Below are 19740 nucleotides of genomic sequence, written 5' to 3' on the forward strand. Positions count from 1 at the left end.
AGGCAGTAGCATCGCGGGTTATTCTGGGTTGTAGTATCCCAGATTATTCTAGGCAGTAGCATCCTGGGTTATTCTAGGCAGTAGTATCCCGGGTTATTCTAGGCAGTAGCATCCTGGGTTATTCTAGGCAGTGGCATCCCGTGTTATTCTAGGAAGTAGCATCCCTTGTTATTCTAGGCAGTAGTATCCCGGGTTATTCTAGGCAGTAGCATCCTGGGTTATTCTAGGCAATAGCATCCCGTGTTATTCTAGGCAGTGGCATCCCGTGTTATTCTAGGAAGTAGCATCCCTTGTTATTCTAGGCAGTAGTATCCCGGGTTATTCTAGGCAGTAGCATCCCGGGTTATTCTAGGCAGTAGCATCCCGTGTTATTCTAGGAAGTAGCATCCTGTGTTATTCTAGGCAGTAGCATCCCGTGTTATTCTAGGCAGTAGTATCCCGGGTTATTCTAGGCAGTAGCATCCCGGGTTATTCTAGGCAGTAGCATCCCGGGTTATTCTAGGCAGTAGCATCCCGTGTTATTCTAGGCAGTAGTATCCCGGGTTATTCTAGGCAGTAGTATCCCGGGTTATTCTAGGCAGTAGTATCCTGGGTTATTCTAGGCAGTAGTAAACCTGGGTTATTCTAGGCAGTAGTATACAGGTTTATTCTAGGCAGTAGTATCCTGTGTTATTCTAGGCAGTAGTATCCTGTGTTATTCTAGGCAGTAGCATCCAGTGTTATTCTAGGCAGTAGTATCCTGTGTTATTCTAGGCAGTAGTATCCCGGGTTATTCTAGGCAGTAGTAAAATCGTAAATCTCGAAAAACTACTCACTTCTAAATCTTTTGTAGTCATTTTTGTATTACTTTAGTATAAATACATGTTAATTTGGATTCATATGTTGTTGTTTTTCTGACTTTATGTGAATGAAAAGACACAAATTCGCCTGTTTTCTCATTGAAAATAGTGATATTTTGAAATTTACCTGTCCTGGTCACAAAAGCAAAGTCTGTGGGGAATAATAGCTATTTTCTATACTTTTGAGGCATAAGCAATTAGGAAATAACACTTTCTACCCAGGAACAAAAAAAAAAATTGTTACACGGTGTTATTAACATAGTGAGTTTTCAGTTAATGAATTACTTTTCATTCAGTATTTCTAGTGATACATTAGTATCCTGTTGGATCCTGATTCTCCTTGGATACAGAGCAGTTTGATGTTTTTTAATTTTATGTATATACAGTACCAGTCAAAAGGTTGAGTTCACTTGCTGGAAACTAGATTTTTTTCATAATTGACAATATTTTACGTCTTATACGTTTCTGTAAATACTTGAAAATGAAAACACATGTTACAATATACAAAACAAAGCATAAGGAGTATCAAAGCAATGTTCAAGAAAACTGAAAATTGTCTCTAAATCTTAGATTCTTCAAAATAGCCACCCTTTGCCTTAATAACAGCCTCACAAACACGAGGCATTCGGTTAACAAGTTTCAGCAGGAAATCACCCGATATGTCTCCCCAGCTCTTCTGCAGCAGTTCCCAGAGATGTAGGGCACTTGTGGGTAGCTTTGCTTTGACTCTTCTGTCCAGTTCGTCCCGTACAAGTTCTATGGGATTGCGGTCTGGAGACTGGGCAGGCCAGGTCATTAGATTGAGTTGTCCTTCACTTTCCTTCTTGGCCAGATAGTTCTTGCACAACTTTGAGGTGTGTTACGGGTCATTATCTTGCTGAAGAATGAAGGACTGCCCAATTAGCCGTAATCCTGATGGAATGGCATGCCTCTGAAGTATGCTATGATAGCCATGCTGGTTGAGCTTGCCATGGGCTTGGTAAAGATCACCAACTCACCAGGAAAGCAACCCCAGACCATGACACTGCCTTCTCTATGCTTGACAGTGGGAACCATACATGCCAAACTCATGCACTCATCTTCTCTGTGTCATACACATACAAATACCAACAATAAATTGGACCCAAATATTTTGACTCATTGGTCAATAAGACTGACTTCCACTCCTCAAACGTCCAGTTTCTGTGTTTTTTGGCCCAGGCAAGTCTCCTCCTCTTATTCTGCACTCATAACAATGGTTTCTTTGCAGCAATTCTTCCAGTTAGGCCGGCTTCACGCAATCTCCTCTGAACAGTTGATGTTAAAACATCTGTACTTCTAGTAGCATTTAGCTGAGCTTGTATTTCAGGGTCAGTTAATCATCGATTTCGCAGACTTGTGACTCGAATGAACTTGTTCTCTGATTCTGACATCACCCTTGGCCTGCCTGACCTTGTTTGGTCCTCATGAGTGCCAGTTTCTTCAAATCGTTTGATGTTCTTGGCCACAGCCATTACAGACACTTGTAAAGTTCTTGCGATTTGTCTTAATGATTGACCTTCATTACTTAAAGTAATTACAGACTGTCTTTTTTGTTTGCTTAACTGAGCGTATTTTGCCATTTTCTGCTGCCTTACATTCAGGAATGACAAACTTGTGCCTATGCTACCAATATTTATAGTAATCATGGACCCTCACCTGTTAACAATAATTGGTGACAAAAGGTTAATTAGGTAACATGCTAGCTAACTCAGAGAACATCTAACAAAGACACTTTTTTATACTTAGGCCAGTGTTCTAACACCATGTTATACACATTTCAGACTTTTAACTGACTTAGGCTTCAGACTGAAATCCCCTTACTTTGGGTGACCATTTCATTGAAATTGACAAGATTTACATTTTCATTTAAAATTAAATTTTTGAGTGCAATTCACTTATGATTAAGAGCCCTTCCCCTCGGGTGTATAGTAAGACACAGCCTATCAATTTTTCTGCTGCAGTGGCCTAAATACAACACTGGGAGAGTCACAGTCAGGAAGCTTACATTTCTGTTCTAGTTACATTTGACAACAGAATCTTCCTCCTGTTTCAGAAAGTGATTTTTTTTTTTCTGTTTTTGTTATTTTAGAGAGTAACCAATCTACTGCCTGCCTGGTACTATAACTTCCGTGTTACCATGGTGACCTGGGGAGAGCCGGAACTCAGCTGCTGTGACAGTTCCACCATCAGCTTCATCACAGGTAGAGCCTATCAGAGATCACATGAACAGCACCAGCCAATCAGAGTGCTGCGTTTCCTGTGCGAGAGAACCACGGTTTTTCACAAAACATACAGAATTATAAAACTCACAATAGTGCTAAATTAAGAAATACTACCTTTACTATTGATTTTTTTCTTTATTTATTTACTAAACAACAAAGGATCCCTTTCGGTAGAAGTGTCTTTAAAATACCAGAGATTACGGCAGAAACCTTGACTGAGACTGAACAAATAAATAGAAACAGCTGCCTCTACACCCAAGTGTTCCATGGCTCCCTGTTATCAACCTCAGAGTGTATTTCTTGCACAGTTTGGAGAGTCAGTCCTGACAAAGCACAGTGCTTGAGAAATACACTCTCAACTAGGGATGTTGTAATGATCCCCATCCTAGTGGCTGAGAGCTTGCTCTTTAGTTGACTGGTAAGGCGCTTGTCTTTTAACGGCACGGTCGCAGGTTCGCGTCCTTGTCCTGCCGTTCCGTGCAGTTCAACGGACTTTAAAACCCAAACGTTACAGTGGCCCCCAAAGTATGACGGTATGGTAACCGTCAAAAAATATACCACAGTTATCGTCATATCACGGTATAATGTCATCAAGGAAAATAACTTTAATTTTAAGTTTTAAAACAAATACAACACACTGGTACTACAGTTCTGTCAGTTCGATAGAACAGTTTCAATTAAATGTGTTTTAAGACGTGCAGTGCCGAGCCATTGATCTCTCAGCAGAGTGCAAAACTTTATGATGAGAAGACGGCGCCTGCAGATTGTTTGTTTTTTGGATTTTTTGGTCTGCATGTTAACAGCAAATGGACTTTTTAATGGAAATAAAGTAGTATTACATTTTGAATATATAAAACCAAAATCCATACAACACTATCAACTCGAGGAGACGTGAACGTCTTTACAGTACCGTTTAAATAAAAAAAAAATAATACAAATGCCTGTAGCGTCTTAGACTTAGTTATATAATAGTAAGTATAGACTTTTGATTATCTGCATTGGTGTGTGTTTACTGCGTTTCTCTTGACCAGTACAATAGATAGTAGCTACTGTTACTTCTTTCGTTTGGTAAATTAATAAGAAGGCAGTGATGAAAAGTTACAGTGCCTTGTTCTTGCTGATATTTTCGAGTATTTGTGTTTCATTTACAGACAATCCCGGTTGCTAGCGATCATTGTTTAGTCGGGTGGTTTATATTAAATATGATGACACTTATTTAATAGTCTAGGCGGATAATCTCATGCAAGGCAGTTTTCAAAACTTGAGATGTCTGTGTTCATTAGTTAGTTCTAATGAACGCAGTGGCTCACCGATGGACAAACGGTGAATAAAAATATGCACCCATATCACCTTACGTGTAAGACCTAAAAAAGAAGACCTAAATTATGTTCTCATATATATATATATATATATATATATATATATATATATATATATATATATATATATATCTATATCTATATCTATATATATATATATATATATATATATATATATATATATATATATATATATATATATATATATATATATATATATATATAATAGATAGTATATATTCATATATGTGTATATACACACATGCATTCAGTGCCCAGAAAAAGTTTGTGAACCCCTCAGGATTTTCACATGTTTCACATATTTCAAACCTAAAATGTTATTAGAGCTTAATCTAAGTCCTAATAATAAATAATCTGATTAAACAAATGACACAAAAGCATGATACTTTTTACAATATTTATTTATCCACAAATGATTCAACATTCAGTATCCATGTGTGAAAAAGTATGTGAACCTTTAGATTCAGTAACGGGTAGCACCCCCTTGAGCAGCAATGACTAAGCATTTCCTGTAACTGTTGGCCAGTCTCTCAGATTGGTTTTTGAGGAATTTTGGCCCATTCCTCCTTACTGAACTGCTTCAAGTCAGTGACATTTGAGGGCTTTATTGCATGGATAGCTCGCTTCAGGTCATGCCACAACATTTCGATGGGGTTTAGGTCCGGACTTTGACTAAAACGCAGAATTTCTTCCTCTGTAGCCATTCTTTTGTAGATCTGCTTGTATGTTTAGGATCATTGTCTTGCTGCATGACCCACTTTCAGTTCAGCTTCAGCTCATGGACGGATTGCCTGACATTCTGCTCTAGAATCTTCTGGTACAATGCAGACTTCATGTATAGAGGAGGAATGTGTGTGCGTGTGTGAGTGTATATCTATCTATCTATCTATCTATCTATCTATCTATCTATCTATCTATCTATCTATCTATATCTCAATCCTAAAATTGTAGGTAGTGCAACACTTTTGGCCAGAGCTCCGTGAAATAAGTGTAGCTGCAGCTAATAAGTTCCAGTGGGGCCATGACGTGTTATGACAGTCCATATATTCCTCTAGTTTGAATTGTTTGTTTGTTTGTTTATCGGGGCCTTGTCTGTTCCCCCCAAGCTCCCGAAGCCCCGGAGATTTCCTCAGTTGAATACTCCAACAGGCTGCTGAATGTTGGCTGGAAGTACAGCGAACGCGACACGGACCTGGCCCACTCCAGGATGCTGCACTGGCTGGTGGTGGCGGAGGGGAGGAAGAGGGTGAAGAAGAGCATCTCTTCTGATGTGAGCCGCTTTACACTCCCGGTACCATTCTGTTCTCTTTTTAGATGAGGTTTGAAATTATTGAGAGAGTGTTTTCTGATAGTCCAGTATTTAGTTGTCATTTTTCTTTGTCGTTTATTGGGCTTGTCTGGAGAGTCCTAACTGCCTGGTGGCCTTTTCAACTCTGCTGGCTCAGACTCTGCAGAGGGGAAGTAGGTAAGATCACCAAGTTCAAAAGTCATGTTTGTCACATGATTTGAATTGAATGAGGAACTTCAGACAAACTCAAAGCAAGTTTAAAGGCAAACAATGGTAATACCTCAATATTGGATCAACAGAACCCAGAAATGCTTGACATAATTGCAAACATCTTAAAACAGTAAGGGGCATGTGACAAAATAATTAAGACCACCTTTGAAGCTACTTTACAGCTGCTTTTTAAGAAGAATGGCTGTTTCGTGGTTGGGCTTGTGCTGATCACGAAACCTGAGAATGCAAGAATGCAAGCTAAGCGATCCCGGGAGTACTATGTATGATTTTCTTTTTTTTTTTTTTTTTTTTGATTATAGATGCTCAGTAATCAGATCCCACTAAACATCAAATGGCTAAATAGTGCAGAATGCATTTCAGTGTAGTTCTCAAACTTAACAGAACGATAATTAAAAACAAAACAAAACAAAAAAACACGTTTGCACATTGGACTGGTTCAGCGAGGATGGAAATACCAAAACGGCAATGAACAGTGAGTAAGCATGATTAGCAAGAACCAGACTTTTGCTGTCCGGTTGGGAACCCTATTTATAGTCCAGATAACAGGAGAAGAGGCTGATTTAAAGGGTTTTTGCACCCCAAGAGAAATAGAATTGTACAATTGTGAGTACGAGTATCAGCACGCCCCTGATAGGACATGTCTTTTCATTCAGTTTGTGGGAGAGAGAACTGAACACAGCATAATGAATCCAGTAAATGAATAAAGTTCTCTGAAAGTGACAGGCAGACTCCTCCTTGCGTTTCCAGGTGTCTCGGAGTGTCATGAGAGCAGTGCTGAGCTTGCCTCCCGGAGATATCTACAACCTCACAGTCACGGCCTGCACTGAGCGCAGCAAGAACACGTCACAGCCGAGAATCATCAAACTGGGTCAGTACCAACCCGAGAAGGAGGCAGTCTGTGCCCTCCAGGCTCCGTCATTGCTGGCTTAATCTCATTCCATTGGGCAGACCCTTCGAAACGTTTTCCCGTAGTAAAAACTTTGCAATAAAGCATGGTAAAGCATAGGGAAGCATTGTAAAGCACAGAGAGGTGTGGTAAAACATAGAAAAGCATTGTAAAGCACAGAGGTATAGTAAAGCATAGGGAAGCATTGTAAAGCACAGAGAGGTACGGTAAAGCATAGGGAAGCATTGTAAAGCACAGAGAGGTATGGTAAAACATAGAAAAGCATTGTAAAGCACAGAGAGGTATAGTAAAGCATAGGGAAGCATTGTAAAGCACAGAGAGGTGTGGTAAAACATAGGAAAGAATTGTAAAGCACAGAGGTACGGTAAAGCATAGGGAAGCATTGTAAAGTACAGAGAGGTGTGGGGAAGCATTGTAAAGCACAGAGAGGTCTGGTAAAGCATAGGGAAGCATTGTAAAGCACAGAGAGGTGTGGTAAAGCATAGGAAAGCATTGTAAAGCACAGAGGTACGGTAAAGCATAGGGAAGCATTGTAAAGCACAGAGAGGTGTGGGAAAGCATTGTAAAGCACAGAGAGGTACGGTAAAGCATAGGGAAGCATTGTAAAGCACAGAGAGGTGTGGTAAAACATAGGGAAGCATTGTAAAGCACAGAGAGGTGTGGTAAAACATAGGGAAACATTGTAAAGCACAGAGAGGTATGGTAAAGCATAGGGAAGCATTGTAAAGCATGGAGAGGTATGGTAAAACATAGGGAAGCATTGCAAATCACAGATAGCTATGATAAAGCATAGGGAAGCATTGTAAAGCACAGAGAGGTATGGTAAAACATAAGGAAGCCCTGTAAAGCACAGAGAGGTATGTTAAAGCATATTAAAAAAGAAAGCATGGTAAACTAACCCTTATAAAAGTTTCCCAGAGTAACAGCACAGTAATAAAGCACAGGGGAAGCTGCGGCTCGTTATAACAACCTGTAGCGTTCAGTCAGAGTTCGTGACAATGTCGCTCTGTCTCTTGACCCTCAGAGTCAGGCTGCAGCCAGTGCAGAGACTGAAGAACAATAACCGCATGTCACTCTTTCATTTTTGGCTGAAGGCTTTTCTTTTTGATCAGCCATTTTCTTCAGTCTAGATCTGCAGGAATTGCTTTTGCAAAGTGTCTTGGGATGCTTGTGCATGAGTGACGCTCCATACTGGACATGTAATCGATCATCATTGGAGTATAATCAGCAGGGTGATTGATCATCATTGAGACCACTTTTCTCTGCAGAGCAGTTTGAATGACTTGCCACATCCTGGCTGAAGCCCTCAAAGAATTAAAATAGCATCGAAAGAGGAAGTTTGAGCTCAGTGTCACAGCTGGAGCCTGTGGGTTGCGTTGGGTGAAATCTGAGGCAGGGATAGTATGCAGGGAGTCTCTGAAGAGCTGTGTTGTTGCAGAGCCAGCCCCTCCGAAGTCTTTGTTTGCTGTTAACAAGAGCCAGACCTCTGTGACATTGCTGTGGGTGGAGGAGGGGGTGGTCGACTTCTACAGGGTCTTCTGCAAGCAAGTGGAGTCAGACGGAGTGCTGAAGGTAAGAGGCAAGAGACGGGAGCACCCACTCCTCATTAAAACAAATCTCTCAAGTTGACGGTTAGCTCAGGGATGGAAATGAGCCTCCTAATGCAAAGTCGTTTGATCCATTTCTGGTTTCACTATGAGTTTAATAAGACACACCTGAGCTTGTTGCCTATCCACTGTGGCTAATCAAGCTCGTAGTAATGGAATGGGTGAAACTGCTAGGCAAAAGGACTCTTATTTTCATCCCTGTTAACAACAATCTTACCAGCATGTTAATGTATTTTTTTTGATTACTTAATTTGTGGTAAGCTGTTTCTAAACTGTACTGCTAACTTTATACAGCCAAATATAAGCCCATTCGCAAAAGGTTTTCTCCCCAGTGCCCACGTTTCAGGGTGCAAGCAAGAGCTAATGCAGTATGTTATTGCACATTTACAGTAGCTTGCTAGTTAGTTACAGTGTAACAAGTTTAATAATGTTCAGTGCTACAGAGTGAATGGGGTTTCGTTTTTTTGTAATCTTTCAAATCCAAGAATGACAGGGAGGAGACAGCAAGGTTCCAGGTGCCCAGTCTGCTGTGCTCGTCTCCCTGTCTCAGAAAGCTGGCATCGCTGTGTCAAGTACATCATTAGTAGTCATTTATAAAATATTTAAACTCGGAGAAAGAGACTTTCTGTTTCCTCTTCTGTAGGAGTTTCTTCACGCTGACTAATTTTCTCAATCAAATTCAGGTGCAATTCACGTTTCTATAGCACCTTTCCTCATAAGGACCCTAGAGCGCGTCACACACAAAAGAAAGAACAATTAAACCATTCAATTAAAAACCATCTAATACAAATTTTAACAAACTAGAAATTAAAAGAGACACACATAAAAAGTGGTTTTAATTGTAAAATTTGAGAAACAAAGATAAAAAAAAATAGAATAATTAAAAACAGCTGGTGCTTCGCAGTGCAGGGCTTACTTTGAGAGGTTTCAGCTGAAATGAAATGTGTCTTGATATAGTTTAATGAACAGAAAACCAAACTATGGGATAATGTTAGTAACTGACAGTAAATTTTTTTTATTAGCAACATTTTATTTTTCTTTACCAGTTTCTTTCACATCAGTTTACTGTTAACTTTGTTGAATTGCTTACTGACACCAGCAAAAAAATATACTTGATAAATACACCAAATCTATATCGAACAGAAAAAAATCTGACAAAATTACTGCTGAGCAGCGAGGATTATTATTTTTTGCAGTATGAGGAAGAAAAACTGGAGACATGATGTCCTGCTCACGCTACCTCTCTGTTGAATGATGTCTCGTGAATGAAGGGGAATGGTGTGACATCAATGGGTGCTGAGTATTACAGCCAAACCCTTTTCTACTTCAAAGGGACAGACTCTGCTTTACCAGGCTTTCACCAACACTCTGGCAAAACAAGCATCAACTCATTCCGTGCCAAATTCATTTTAGTTTGAAAAAAAATCACAACTCAAGCTGTATTTAGTAAATATAACAATATAGTTAGCCTGTTTATAAAATAAGCCTGTTTTGCTGTGGAACTCGGACTAGGTATTGCATTGATTACAGTCGTGTTCACTGTTTACATTGCTTTTCAATATTCCATCTGTTACACTGTCCATGTGCAACACGTTGTAATTGAAAACAATACAAATATGGAAGAACGCACATTGCAGTGTTCTGCATGCTGTATTGTTCTACAGTGCTTTGTATTCTGGGGAACACTTTACATGAAGTGTCTCTAATTAATGTGTATGTACATAGTAGTTGCTTAGTAAATACAAGTGTCCTTCCTCAGAATTACAATATGCATAGGATTTAATGTGTAAATCAGGGTTATATCGTACAACAAATCTAAGTATTTTTCAAATTTTCGAATATGCCTTTGCACCTGGATTTTGAAGCCTTCTTCATTCCTCCTTTTTAAACATTTTCTTATCACAGTATATCGCAGCTGTAGCCCAACATGCTTGCACATTTCATGGCTTTAACGTTTGAATGACGTTTTAAGTCCTCTCCAAGCGCAACAAAAGCAACAATTTTAAGAGTACTGTCACTTTCGGCTATAGTCATGCATCGTGCAGCCCCCTGCGTTGTCCTCAAAAATATGCAGATGTTTTCCATTGTTTCAGAACCCATGAAAGCCACTTTCACACATGTCCCTCGCTGTTGTTCAGTAGAGCTGTCATGATCATGTCTAACCTCGCCTGGTGCACTTTTAACATGTTCCCATGGCAACACTCTGCTACCTCTAAAGTAGGGCTTAGAATCAATACAGGGCTGCCCAAAGTTGGTCCTTCTATTCCTGGTCTTTGTTCCAGACCGTGAAGTAGTTAATTAGTTAATTTTACTTGTTAAACCTGGAATCGAATGGCCCTGAGAGCTCTAGTCAATCAACAGGGGTGCTTTTAAACTTTTTTTAAAGTCACCAGGGTGTGCTGAGTGAAAGTGTTATTTTATGAACTATGAAACTGGTGTTTAAATACCCCCCCCCGGTCTCTTTTATTCGTTAACAGCAAGACCAGCTGCGTGTGAACTATCACATGGTGACCGTCTCCAGCCTGCTCCCCTCAACAGCCTATAACTGCAGTGTGACCAGCTTCAGCCACAGCACTCCCAGCGAGCCTGCCTACATCGGGGTCTCCACACTGGGTATGTGTAACAGAGAGACCGCTCCTTCGTTAGGGTCTCCAGACTGGGTATGTGTAATAGAGAGACCGCTGTTTTGTCAGGTTGTCCACACTGGGTATGTGTAACAGAGCGGGGGTCAGGCTCAAACCAGCGACCGCGCACACCGTAAGCATGTGTACAAAAGAGTCTGGCTCATCTGCACTCGTGGTTCTAGAGATTTTAACCTCATCTCACCGACAGGACAGAATCTGTAACAGCCGTGAATCACACAACAACAACACTGCCTATTACATATGCAGCTCCGCTTTCTAGAGCAGTGCAGAGTCCCCATACTGTCTCAATACGCAGGGAATGCAGCTCCGCTCTCTAGAGCAGTGCAGAGCCCCCATACTGTCTCAATACACAGGGAATGCAGCTCCGCTTTCTAGAGCAGTGCAGAGCCCCCATACTGTCTCAATACACAGGGAATGCAGCTCCGCTTTCTAGAGCAGTGCAGAGCCCCCATACTGTCTCAATACACAGAGAATGCAGCTCCACTCTGGAGCAGTGCAGAGCCCCCATACTGTCTCAATACAAACGGAATGCAGCTCCGCTCTCTACTGCAGTGCAGAGCCCCCATACTGTCTCAATACACAGGGAATGCAGCTCCGCTCTCTAGAGCAGTGCAGAGCCCCCATACTGTCTCAATACACAGGGAATGCAGCTCTGCTTTCTACTGCAGTGCAGAGCCCCCATACTGTCTCAATACACACGGAATGCAGCTCCGCTCTCTAGAGCAGTGCAGAGCCCCCATACTGTCTCAATACACAGGGAATGCAGCTCCGCTCTCTAGAGCAGTGCAGAGCCCCCATACTGTCTCAGTACACACAGAATGCCGCTCCGCTCTCTACTGCAGTGCACTTGATCGAGAAGATGGTCTGACATTTGCAGAGCCCCCATACTGTCTCAATACACAGGGAATGCAGCTCTGCTCTCTAGAGCAGTGCAGAGCCCCCATACTGTCTCAATACACAGGGAATGCAGCTCTGCTCTCTACTGCAGTGCAGAGCCCCCATACTGTCTCAATACACACGGAATGCCGCTCCGCTCTCTAGAGCAGTGCAGAGCCCCCATACTGTCTCAATACACAGGGAATGCAGCTCTGCTTTCTACTGCAGTGCAGAGCCCCCATACTGTCTCAATACACACGGAATGCCGCTCCGCTGTCTAGAGCAGTGCAGAGCCCCCATATTGTCTCAATACACAGGGAATGCAGCTCCGCTCTCTATTGCAGTGCAGAGCCCTGTGATTTAAAATCATCAGCTTTAAGTCCTCACATTTACAATAACCATATTGCTTCTTTTAAATTTGCATTTACACTTGATCGAGAAGAGACAAGGGGAGACTTGGGGTTTGATACAGCGAAGTTGCCTCAGACTAGGTATCCCAGTCTCCTGGAACCAGGTTTCAAGCCACTGTTCTTGAAAAAGTGGCTTCTTCATTTTCCGTTAGCATTAAACTTCAATAGTTCTGTTTTAGACTTCAACAAGAGCTGACCTAATTTCAACTTCTATGGGGAATGTTTATCCCAGGGTGCAAAGGGGTCAGTATACCAGGTATTTCTTGTAGACAAAGACCTGTGCATCCTAATTTTGTGTTCCTGTAACAAAGTGCCCGTCCCTGTGTATATTATCTGTTATTTGTTGCGTGTGGTGTGTTTAAATGTTGATTTATAGTCACTGGTACACGGGATAATTAACAGGTCTGTGTAACACGTGTGTTTAAAATGTATATGTGTATTTATGCACGAGGATTGCACAGCACTTCACGTGCCAGATTTATGGTCTGATAGCTAGTGATCACATCTGCAGATGTATTGTCACTATTACCGTGAATAGCACTGCAAAAAGAAATCTTAATACAAATTTAAATAAAACTCTTGGGGTCAAGGCATGTCACTGGCTACAAAATATGTCCATCATTAAAGGAAGCAGCTGGTTGGCTAATGACAGGAAAGAGGGTGTTGAAGGGGTGGTGACCATGTCACTGTCCTGGTAAAAAAAAAACAAGTGCAATGTAACAGTCAACCTGAAGGTAAAACTTGCAAAGTGAGAGCTTTCTTTAATTTAGTTTGGTACCAGATATTTAAACAAATGCATGTTTGCAATATCAGCTGCTACTTTCAAAATGTCTTTTAATAAAAAAGTGATTGTGTCCAAGGGCTGTTTTCTTTAAGATCCTGGATTTTAATATACAAAGTCAGTGAGCAGGAGGCTGTGCTGTTAATGGGAGCCCTTGTGACGTTTTGTTTATTGAAATTGTACCCTTTCCTGTTATCACAAAATACCAGTCTCTGGAATCCCAATGAAAGATAATGGCAAAGAGATTTTTTTAAGGTGGTTCTGTTTCAAGCTGAGGGAACACAAAGCCACTGCACAGCACAGCAGGGGAGACTTGGGGTTTGATAGAGCAAAGTTGTCTTAAACTAGGTGTCCCGGTCTCCTGGAACCAGGTTTCAAGCCACTGTTCTTGAAAAAGTGGCTTCTTCATTTTCCGTTAGCATTAAACTTCAATAGTTCTGTTTTAGACTTCAACAAGAGCTGACCTAATTTCAACTTCTATGGGGAATGTTTATCCCAGGGTGCAAAGGGGTCAGTATACCAGGTATTTCTTGTAGACAAAGACCTGTGCATCCATAATGTGTTCCTGTAACAAAGTGCCCGCCCCTGTGTATATTATCTGTTATGTGTTGCGTGTGGTGTGTTTAAATGTTGGTGTATAGACATTGGTACACGGGATATAAACGGGTCTGTGTAACACGAGTGTTTAAAAATGTATATGTGTATTTAGGCACGAGGATTGCACAGCACTTCACGTGCAAGTAAAATGTAGTAATATGTGAGCACGGGGAATTGCACTTTATTAATTCACGTGCTGGGATTCAAGTGAATAATTAATTGGTAATTGAATCCCAGCACAATAGTATATATAGATGCACGTTGTCACATACTGGCGGTTGGGTGTTCGGTGAGCGGAGAACGGGATTGGAGACGGAGGAAATAAGCAGCAGTAGTAGTAGTAATGATAAGAGGAGAAAGTATCCGCTCACCGTGTTTGTCAGTGTCTGTGCGTGCACCGTTTTGTTAAGTTTAGTCTGTTTTCGTTTGTCTATTTATTTTGGCGTAGAGTGCCGTGTCCTGTGTTTTTCGTGTTTGTGTAAACCTTTTATTTGGTATTAAACCGGCGCCAACAGGCGTCTTCATCACTTCATTTCATCCGTCCTGTGTTTTGTGTATTTCATTACTTTTCCTGGCTCTGACGCCGCCCACTTCGGCCGTCTCTGTGACAGTTCCATATGATCCGAGCAATGTGGGAGGAACTGTGATCAGACAATATGTCCTGCATATTCATAAACCTGTTCCCAGACCTCTGAACCAATCAAAATGCAGAACTTCATGAGGTAGGACCCAATAAAATGCTATTGATTGAACAGGTTGGCCTCCCCAACCTCCACCTGCTTTGTGGCTTTGTCTAACTGGGGAGGGCAGCTATCCTGCCCCCTTTCTCTTGGCTTCCCTACGGTCAGACTCTTCTGCAAGCTAGTTTACGGGCAGGGGCATCTTGAAAGGCTCCTCTTGTTGTTTTGCAGGCCTGATCGCCCATGGTTCCTCTTTCTGTTTTGCAGTGCCTGAGATGAACCCCAATGTGCTGGTGATCTCTGCGCTGGCCGTCCTCAGCATCCTGCTCCTTGGCCTGCTCCTGCTCCTCCTCCTGGTGCTCAGGAAGAAGCACCTGCAGATGGGCAGGTGAGTGAATCTTGGGGCCGGCACAGCTCCCAAGTACCATCAACTGGAATGCAGGTCCAGACCTTTTCTGTGGTTCGGAATGTTCGGGGTATCCCCCTTCCTCAAACATTCTGGACAAATCTGACCACCTCAATTATTAATTACATTTCGAATCAATAAAAGAAATAAGAAAAACAATACCATTGGCTCATTTTAAATATCATTTTCAACTTGGATTAAGAGCCCATTATTGAATAGAGTGTACTGTGCATACAATCTCAACTCTACAGCTATGTCCACAAGTTTTGCATCACCTAGAATTTAATGATTGAGACATAATAACAAATTTAAAACAAAGAACATAATATATGAACATAATTTATATCTTTTATTTAACATCATGTAACCAACTACAAAATGACATCGCAAAAGTCTACCGGAAGCCATAATAGTAGTGCAGTATTTCATGTTAGATTTTGAAATGTCACATTTTTCAGTTGTCAGTTTTTCGTTGCGTAGAAAGCAGTGTGTAATTCAGTATGCTAACATGACATTATTCCGTAGGTTTAATTTGACTTTAGGAAGCAACATTTGTTAATTCTATAGGGTGATGCAAAACTTTATCAATGTCGTGCTGCTGCAGAACCTCCGTGACTGTCAGTCGCTTTTAAATTTCTAACTGCCTGACAACTGCTCTCCAATGTGATTTTCCATCCACATGTTGAGGAGAGCTGGAATTTCTTCTGCGTCCCGTGAGGCTACAACTTTGTTGGGTTTATTTTCAACACAGTTGCCATTGTTCGAAAAAGTTTGTCTCTTTAGCACACACCTTTCAATGCTGTATTTCTGCATAGCACAGTTTGGCCCTTTTGGGTATGAGATACAAAACTGTGCTGTCTGAGGTGTAGCTGAGATATAACTAAGCGTCAGTGGGAATACCCTCCAGCTACACCTCACCAGACTGCACATCTGAGCTACACCTGGGAGAGGCAGTGGAAACACCCTCCAAATACACCTCACCAGACTGCACAGCTCAGCTACACCTGGGAGAGGCAGTGAGCTACACTTCACCAGACCAGCCAGCTCAGCTACACCTGGGAGAGGCAGTGAGCCACACTTCACCAAACTGGCCAGCTCAGCAACACCTGGGAGAGGCAGTGGAAACACCCTCCAGCTACACCTCACCAAACTGGCCAGCTCAGCTACACCTGGGAGAGGCAGTGGAAACACCCTCCAGCTACACCTCACCAGCCAGTTCAGGTACACCTGGGAGAGGCAGTGAGCTACACCTCACCAGCCAGCTCAGCTATACCTGGGAGAGGCAGTGAGCCACGCCTCACCAGACCGGCCAGCTCAGCAACACCTGGGAGAGGCAGTGGAAACAAGGCCTAGGTTACACACTATACACAGTCTCAACCTGCTACTCTCAGTATCATTGACACATGAGGAGAGACAGTCCAGTAAAAGGACTGTTCAAGTTAGTGTATCCTCTCTAAAGGATTGTCTCCCTATGCAGCAGGAATCAGAACTGTTCTGAAGTGTCTTGACTTTGACATATTCCAGTATGATTTTAGTGTTGTCATTTGCTTTCTGTTGTCTGTTTTCAGCACCTGAGCTCAACCTGCTGTGCTGTTTTGTGTGTTTCAGGGAATGTGGAGCCGGGACGTTTGTTAACTTTGCTTCCTTGGAGAGGGTTGGAAAGCTGCCCTATAACTGGTAGGTGCCTTGCCTGCTCTGACGCGCAGTGTTACTGCTGGAGGTGCTCGCTTCAGAGCAGCACGTCTTCTCAGTATCTCACTTTCTAATCGTGTTTTATACTAACAGACTGGGAATCATTTGCATCTCAAAACTGTCCAAAAGCTTCATCTCAAAGCTAATGCATGATTTAGCAACTCCCTAATCGAACGCTAGAATCACATCTCAATATGGTACAGCAGAGCTATGGGTGCTGAGGCATTTCATTTTGTGGGTTCAGATTTAACATGCAATTTAATTCGTTCTGTGTTTTTATTAATACATTTCCTGACTTTCATGGCCTTGAGATGAACCAGTGTTTTTATTTTTTTTTGTATTGCTATATATATATATCGATATAGATAGGAGCTGATAACTCCTGATAACTATTCCAGCAAAAACATGCTTCTGAAGAGACTCCACAGGGCTGGTTTTGGGGAAGCATATCAGTGTTGCACAGGTTCCAGTGCACATTGATTTGCCTATGGGCTTCCCAGCACTTTCTCATATACTGTTTACAGGAAGTTATTTGACAGTGGAATTGTCTGCCTCACTTATTCATATAGGATTTGAATGTGCAGCAATAAACCCAGTTGGCTTTATTTTGTAAACCTCAGCTCAGCTCAGCCTCCACTGAAGGAAACTAACATTGCCCTGCACTTTCAAAGGGCCTGTCTATCATTTCAGTGGCCTGCACTGTCAAAATGGCTGCTTTTATCACTTAGAATTAATAAGAACAAAAAAAAAATATATTCTTACCATATTTGTTATGGAAGATCAGTTTAGCTGATTTCCAGAGACGTCGAAGCTGACTTTTTTAGAAGCAGGTAGTAAAACTACATTTTTTATTGGAATAGTTAGTAAAGATGGCAAGTCATGATCCAAACAACCATAGAAAAGCATGCAGAACACACATCACAGAATCAGAGGCTGAAGAGATAAGACATTGAACATTAGTAATAAGTATGTAATATAAAGTAGTGACTTCACATTTCTATAGTATTGTTACACATCACGTATGAGAAGTCCACCATGCAGGATTGGACAGTTTGCCAGTGCATCTTCTCCAGTGTGTTCGTATCATCCCATGCAAAGAACAGCACGATTGTAAAGTTTAAAACAGCACCACCATGTTCAATAGTAGTTCATACTAAAAGAAGCTTTAGAAATGCAATGACAGATGTTTCGAAATGGTTCTCAATGTTTTCAGTGAATTTATTAGGCTTCTTTATCTTTGATTGTTGAATGTATTCACTTTTAAAGTCTCTAAATTTAGCACGACTGAGACTAATAGTTACAGATGTCTCTTACTATAATAGTAATCATTTCAGCTTCACTTTGTGGTCCACTGCTCTGTAGATTCCTATTTGTTCCTTGACATACTAAAATGCAGAACTCTTATTGTTCCAAAAAAATCTTCTTAATTCAGCTGGAGCCGGAGCTTTCTGCTGTTGAGCAATTTCTTTACGGAACTTGATTCCGGTTGACATCAGGCAGGTTGAAACGTTGGATTCTTTTAGTCTAAATTAAAAACACAAAGCCACTTTTTTAGGAACAGTGGCTTGAATCCTGGTTCCAGGAGAGCAGGAGATGTAGTTTGAGGCAATTTTGCTGTATCAAACCCCAAGTCTCCCCTGGTTTGCCATGCAGTGGCCTGAAACCTAGTCTCCTGAAACCAAGTTCCGTGTTCTTGAGGTGGAGCTGCATGCCTTGTATTAACCGCTAATGAAAGGCTAACCCCCCCCCAAAGCACCGGGATGTTGTCTTTTCTCTGCTACCTCGTCGCACTACCTAATAGAGCACGCTGTTCTGTCTGTCTGTCTGTCCCCATGTCCAATTCATTCTCCAGGCGCAGGAGCATTTTTGCCTTCCTCACCCTCTTGCCGTCATGCCTCTGGACTGACTATCTCTTGGCTTTTTATATTAATCCCTGGTGAGTATCGCACTTCGAACTGCCGCGTGAAACACGCTTACATGACTGTCTTAACACACTAACACACGTAGAGGGAGAGGGAGAGGGAGAGCGAGGCTCTTGTGGTGACGTTCATGGTTATAGCAGTGTGGTCCAGTGGTTAAAGTCCAGGGCTTGTAACCAAAAGGTCACTGGTTCAAATCCCACCTCTGCCACTGCCTAACTCACTGTGCAAGTCACTTAAATCTCTGTCCTATTGTAAGTGACTCTGCATATAATGCACGGTTCACAGCCTACCTCTGTAAAGTGTTTTGTGATGGTGGTCCACTATGAAAGGCGCAATAAAAAAGAATAATAATAATAAAGATATATCAAACTGATTAAGACCAGTAGAAAATCTCATGGCAGCATTTTCTGGGTTTTCCTGTTGCCAGTACACATTCTACTGCCAGTAAGAAACTACAAAAAGACTGCTGCCGGTAGCTGAACTGCATCAGGGCTGAAGAAAAAGGAATAGTTATATTTTATTGACTAAGTTTAGAGAAAGTGAAATGGGTAGTTATATGAAGAATTTGTTTTGTGCAGCTACAGGCAGCAGTGGAATCAGCCAGCCAAGTGCAGTGCTACAGTTCAATTGACATTTCCAGAAATGGCATTTTTTCAAGCCAGTCAACATCCTTTCAAATTTTCTCACACAGAGAGAAGAGAAATTGGGTTCTGTTTTGTTATAATCTGAACGAATAAACCTTCAGAAGCTTGAAATATTTGATATATTTGCATTTAAAACAGGAATTAGGAGGTAATACAACTGTATCATATGTGTTGTGTTGGCCACTAAGGGCTACAATATTGAGGTTCTATCTGTGCACAACTGTACTGTATTTGAGAGATATTATTTTAACATAAAATGTCTATCCTCTCTTTTTATTTCATACACAGCTGGTGTGGGCACTGTGTATTTTGTTTTTTAAACACATTTTTGGACTCAAATGCATTTATTATTATTATTATTATTATTATTATTTTAAAGGCGCAAAACAGCTTTGAAGAAGAGGAAGCTAACAAAGTAAGCCTTTTATTATGTTTCAAATCATGGGTTCGAGGGGGGGGGGTGGGGTTGCGTGTGAAAATTCTATATTGAAAACGTATAGATTTGTATAGGTGGGTTTTAGATTACATGCATTTCTACAGTACAGGTTGTATAGACAGCAATAGCATGCAGCTCTATAGAGCACTATAGACAATACAATATTAATCTTGTACTATGACTCCCCTTGGCTTCT

General features: G+C 41.4%; 1 protein-coding gene across 1 annotated transcript in view; it reads left to right on the forward strand.

The window, feature by feature from the left end:
- The window catches only part of LOC121320213 (receptor-type tyrosine-protein phosphatase O-like), a 61135-nt gene that overhangs the window by 37251 nt on the left and 4144 nt on the right, over positions 1 to 19740 (forward strand). The window contains exons 10-18 of the mRNA XM_041258466.1: positions 2950 to 3061; positions 5529 to 5692; positions 6689 to 6809; positions 8287 to 8420; positions 10933 to 11068; positions 14712 to 14832; positions 16459 to 16527; positions 18395 to 18478; positions 19488 to 19523. Of these exons, the coding sequence (XP_041114400.1) occupies positions 2950 to 3061; positions 5529 to 5692; positions 6689 to 6809; positions 8287 to 8420; positions 10933 to 11068; positions 14712 to 14832; positions 16459 to 16527; positions 18395 to 18478; positions 19488 to 19523 (977 nt within the window). The remainder of the gene's footprint in view (positions 1 to 2949; positions 3062 to 5528; positions 5693 to 6688; positions 6810 to 8286; positions 8421 to 10932; positions 11069 to 14711; positions 14833 to 16458; positions 16528 to 18394; positions 18479 to 19487; positions 19524 to 19740) is intronic.

The sequence above is a fragment of the Polyodon spathula genome, chromosome 8, assembly GCF_017654505.1.
Source record: "Polyodon spathula isolate WHYD16114869_AA chromosome 8, ASM1765450v1, whole genome shotgun sequence".
In the NCBI taxonomy this organism is placed as follows: domain Eukaryota; kingdom Metazoa; phylum Chordata; class Actinopteri; order Acipenseriformes; family Polyodontidae; genus Polyodon; species Polyodon spathula.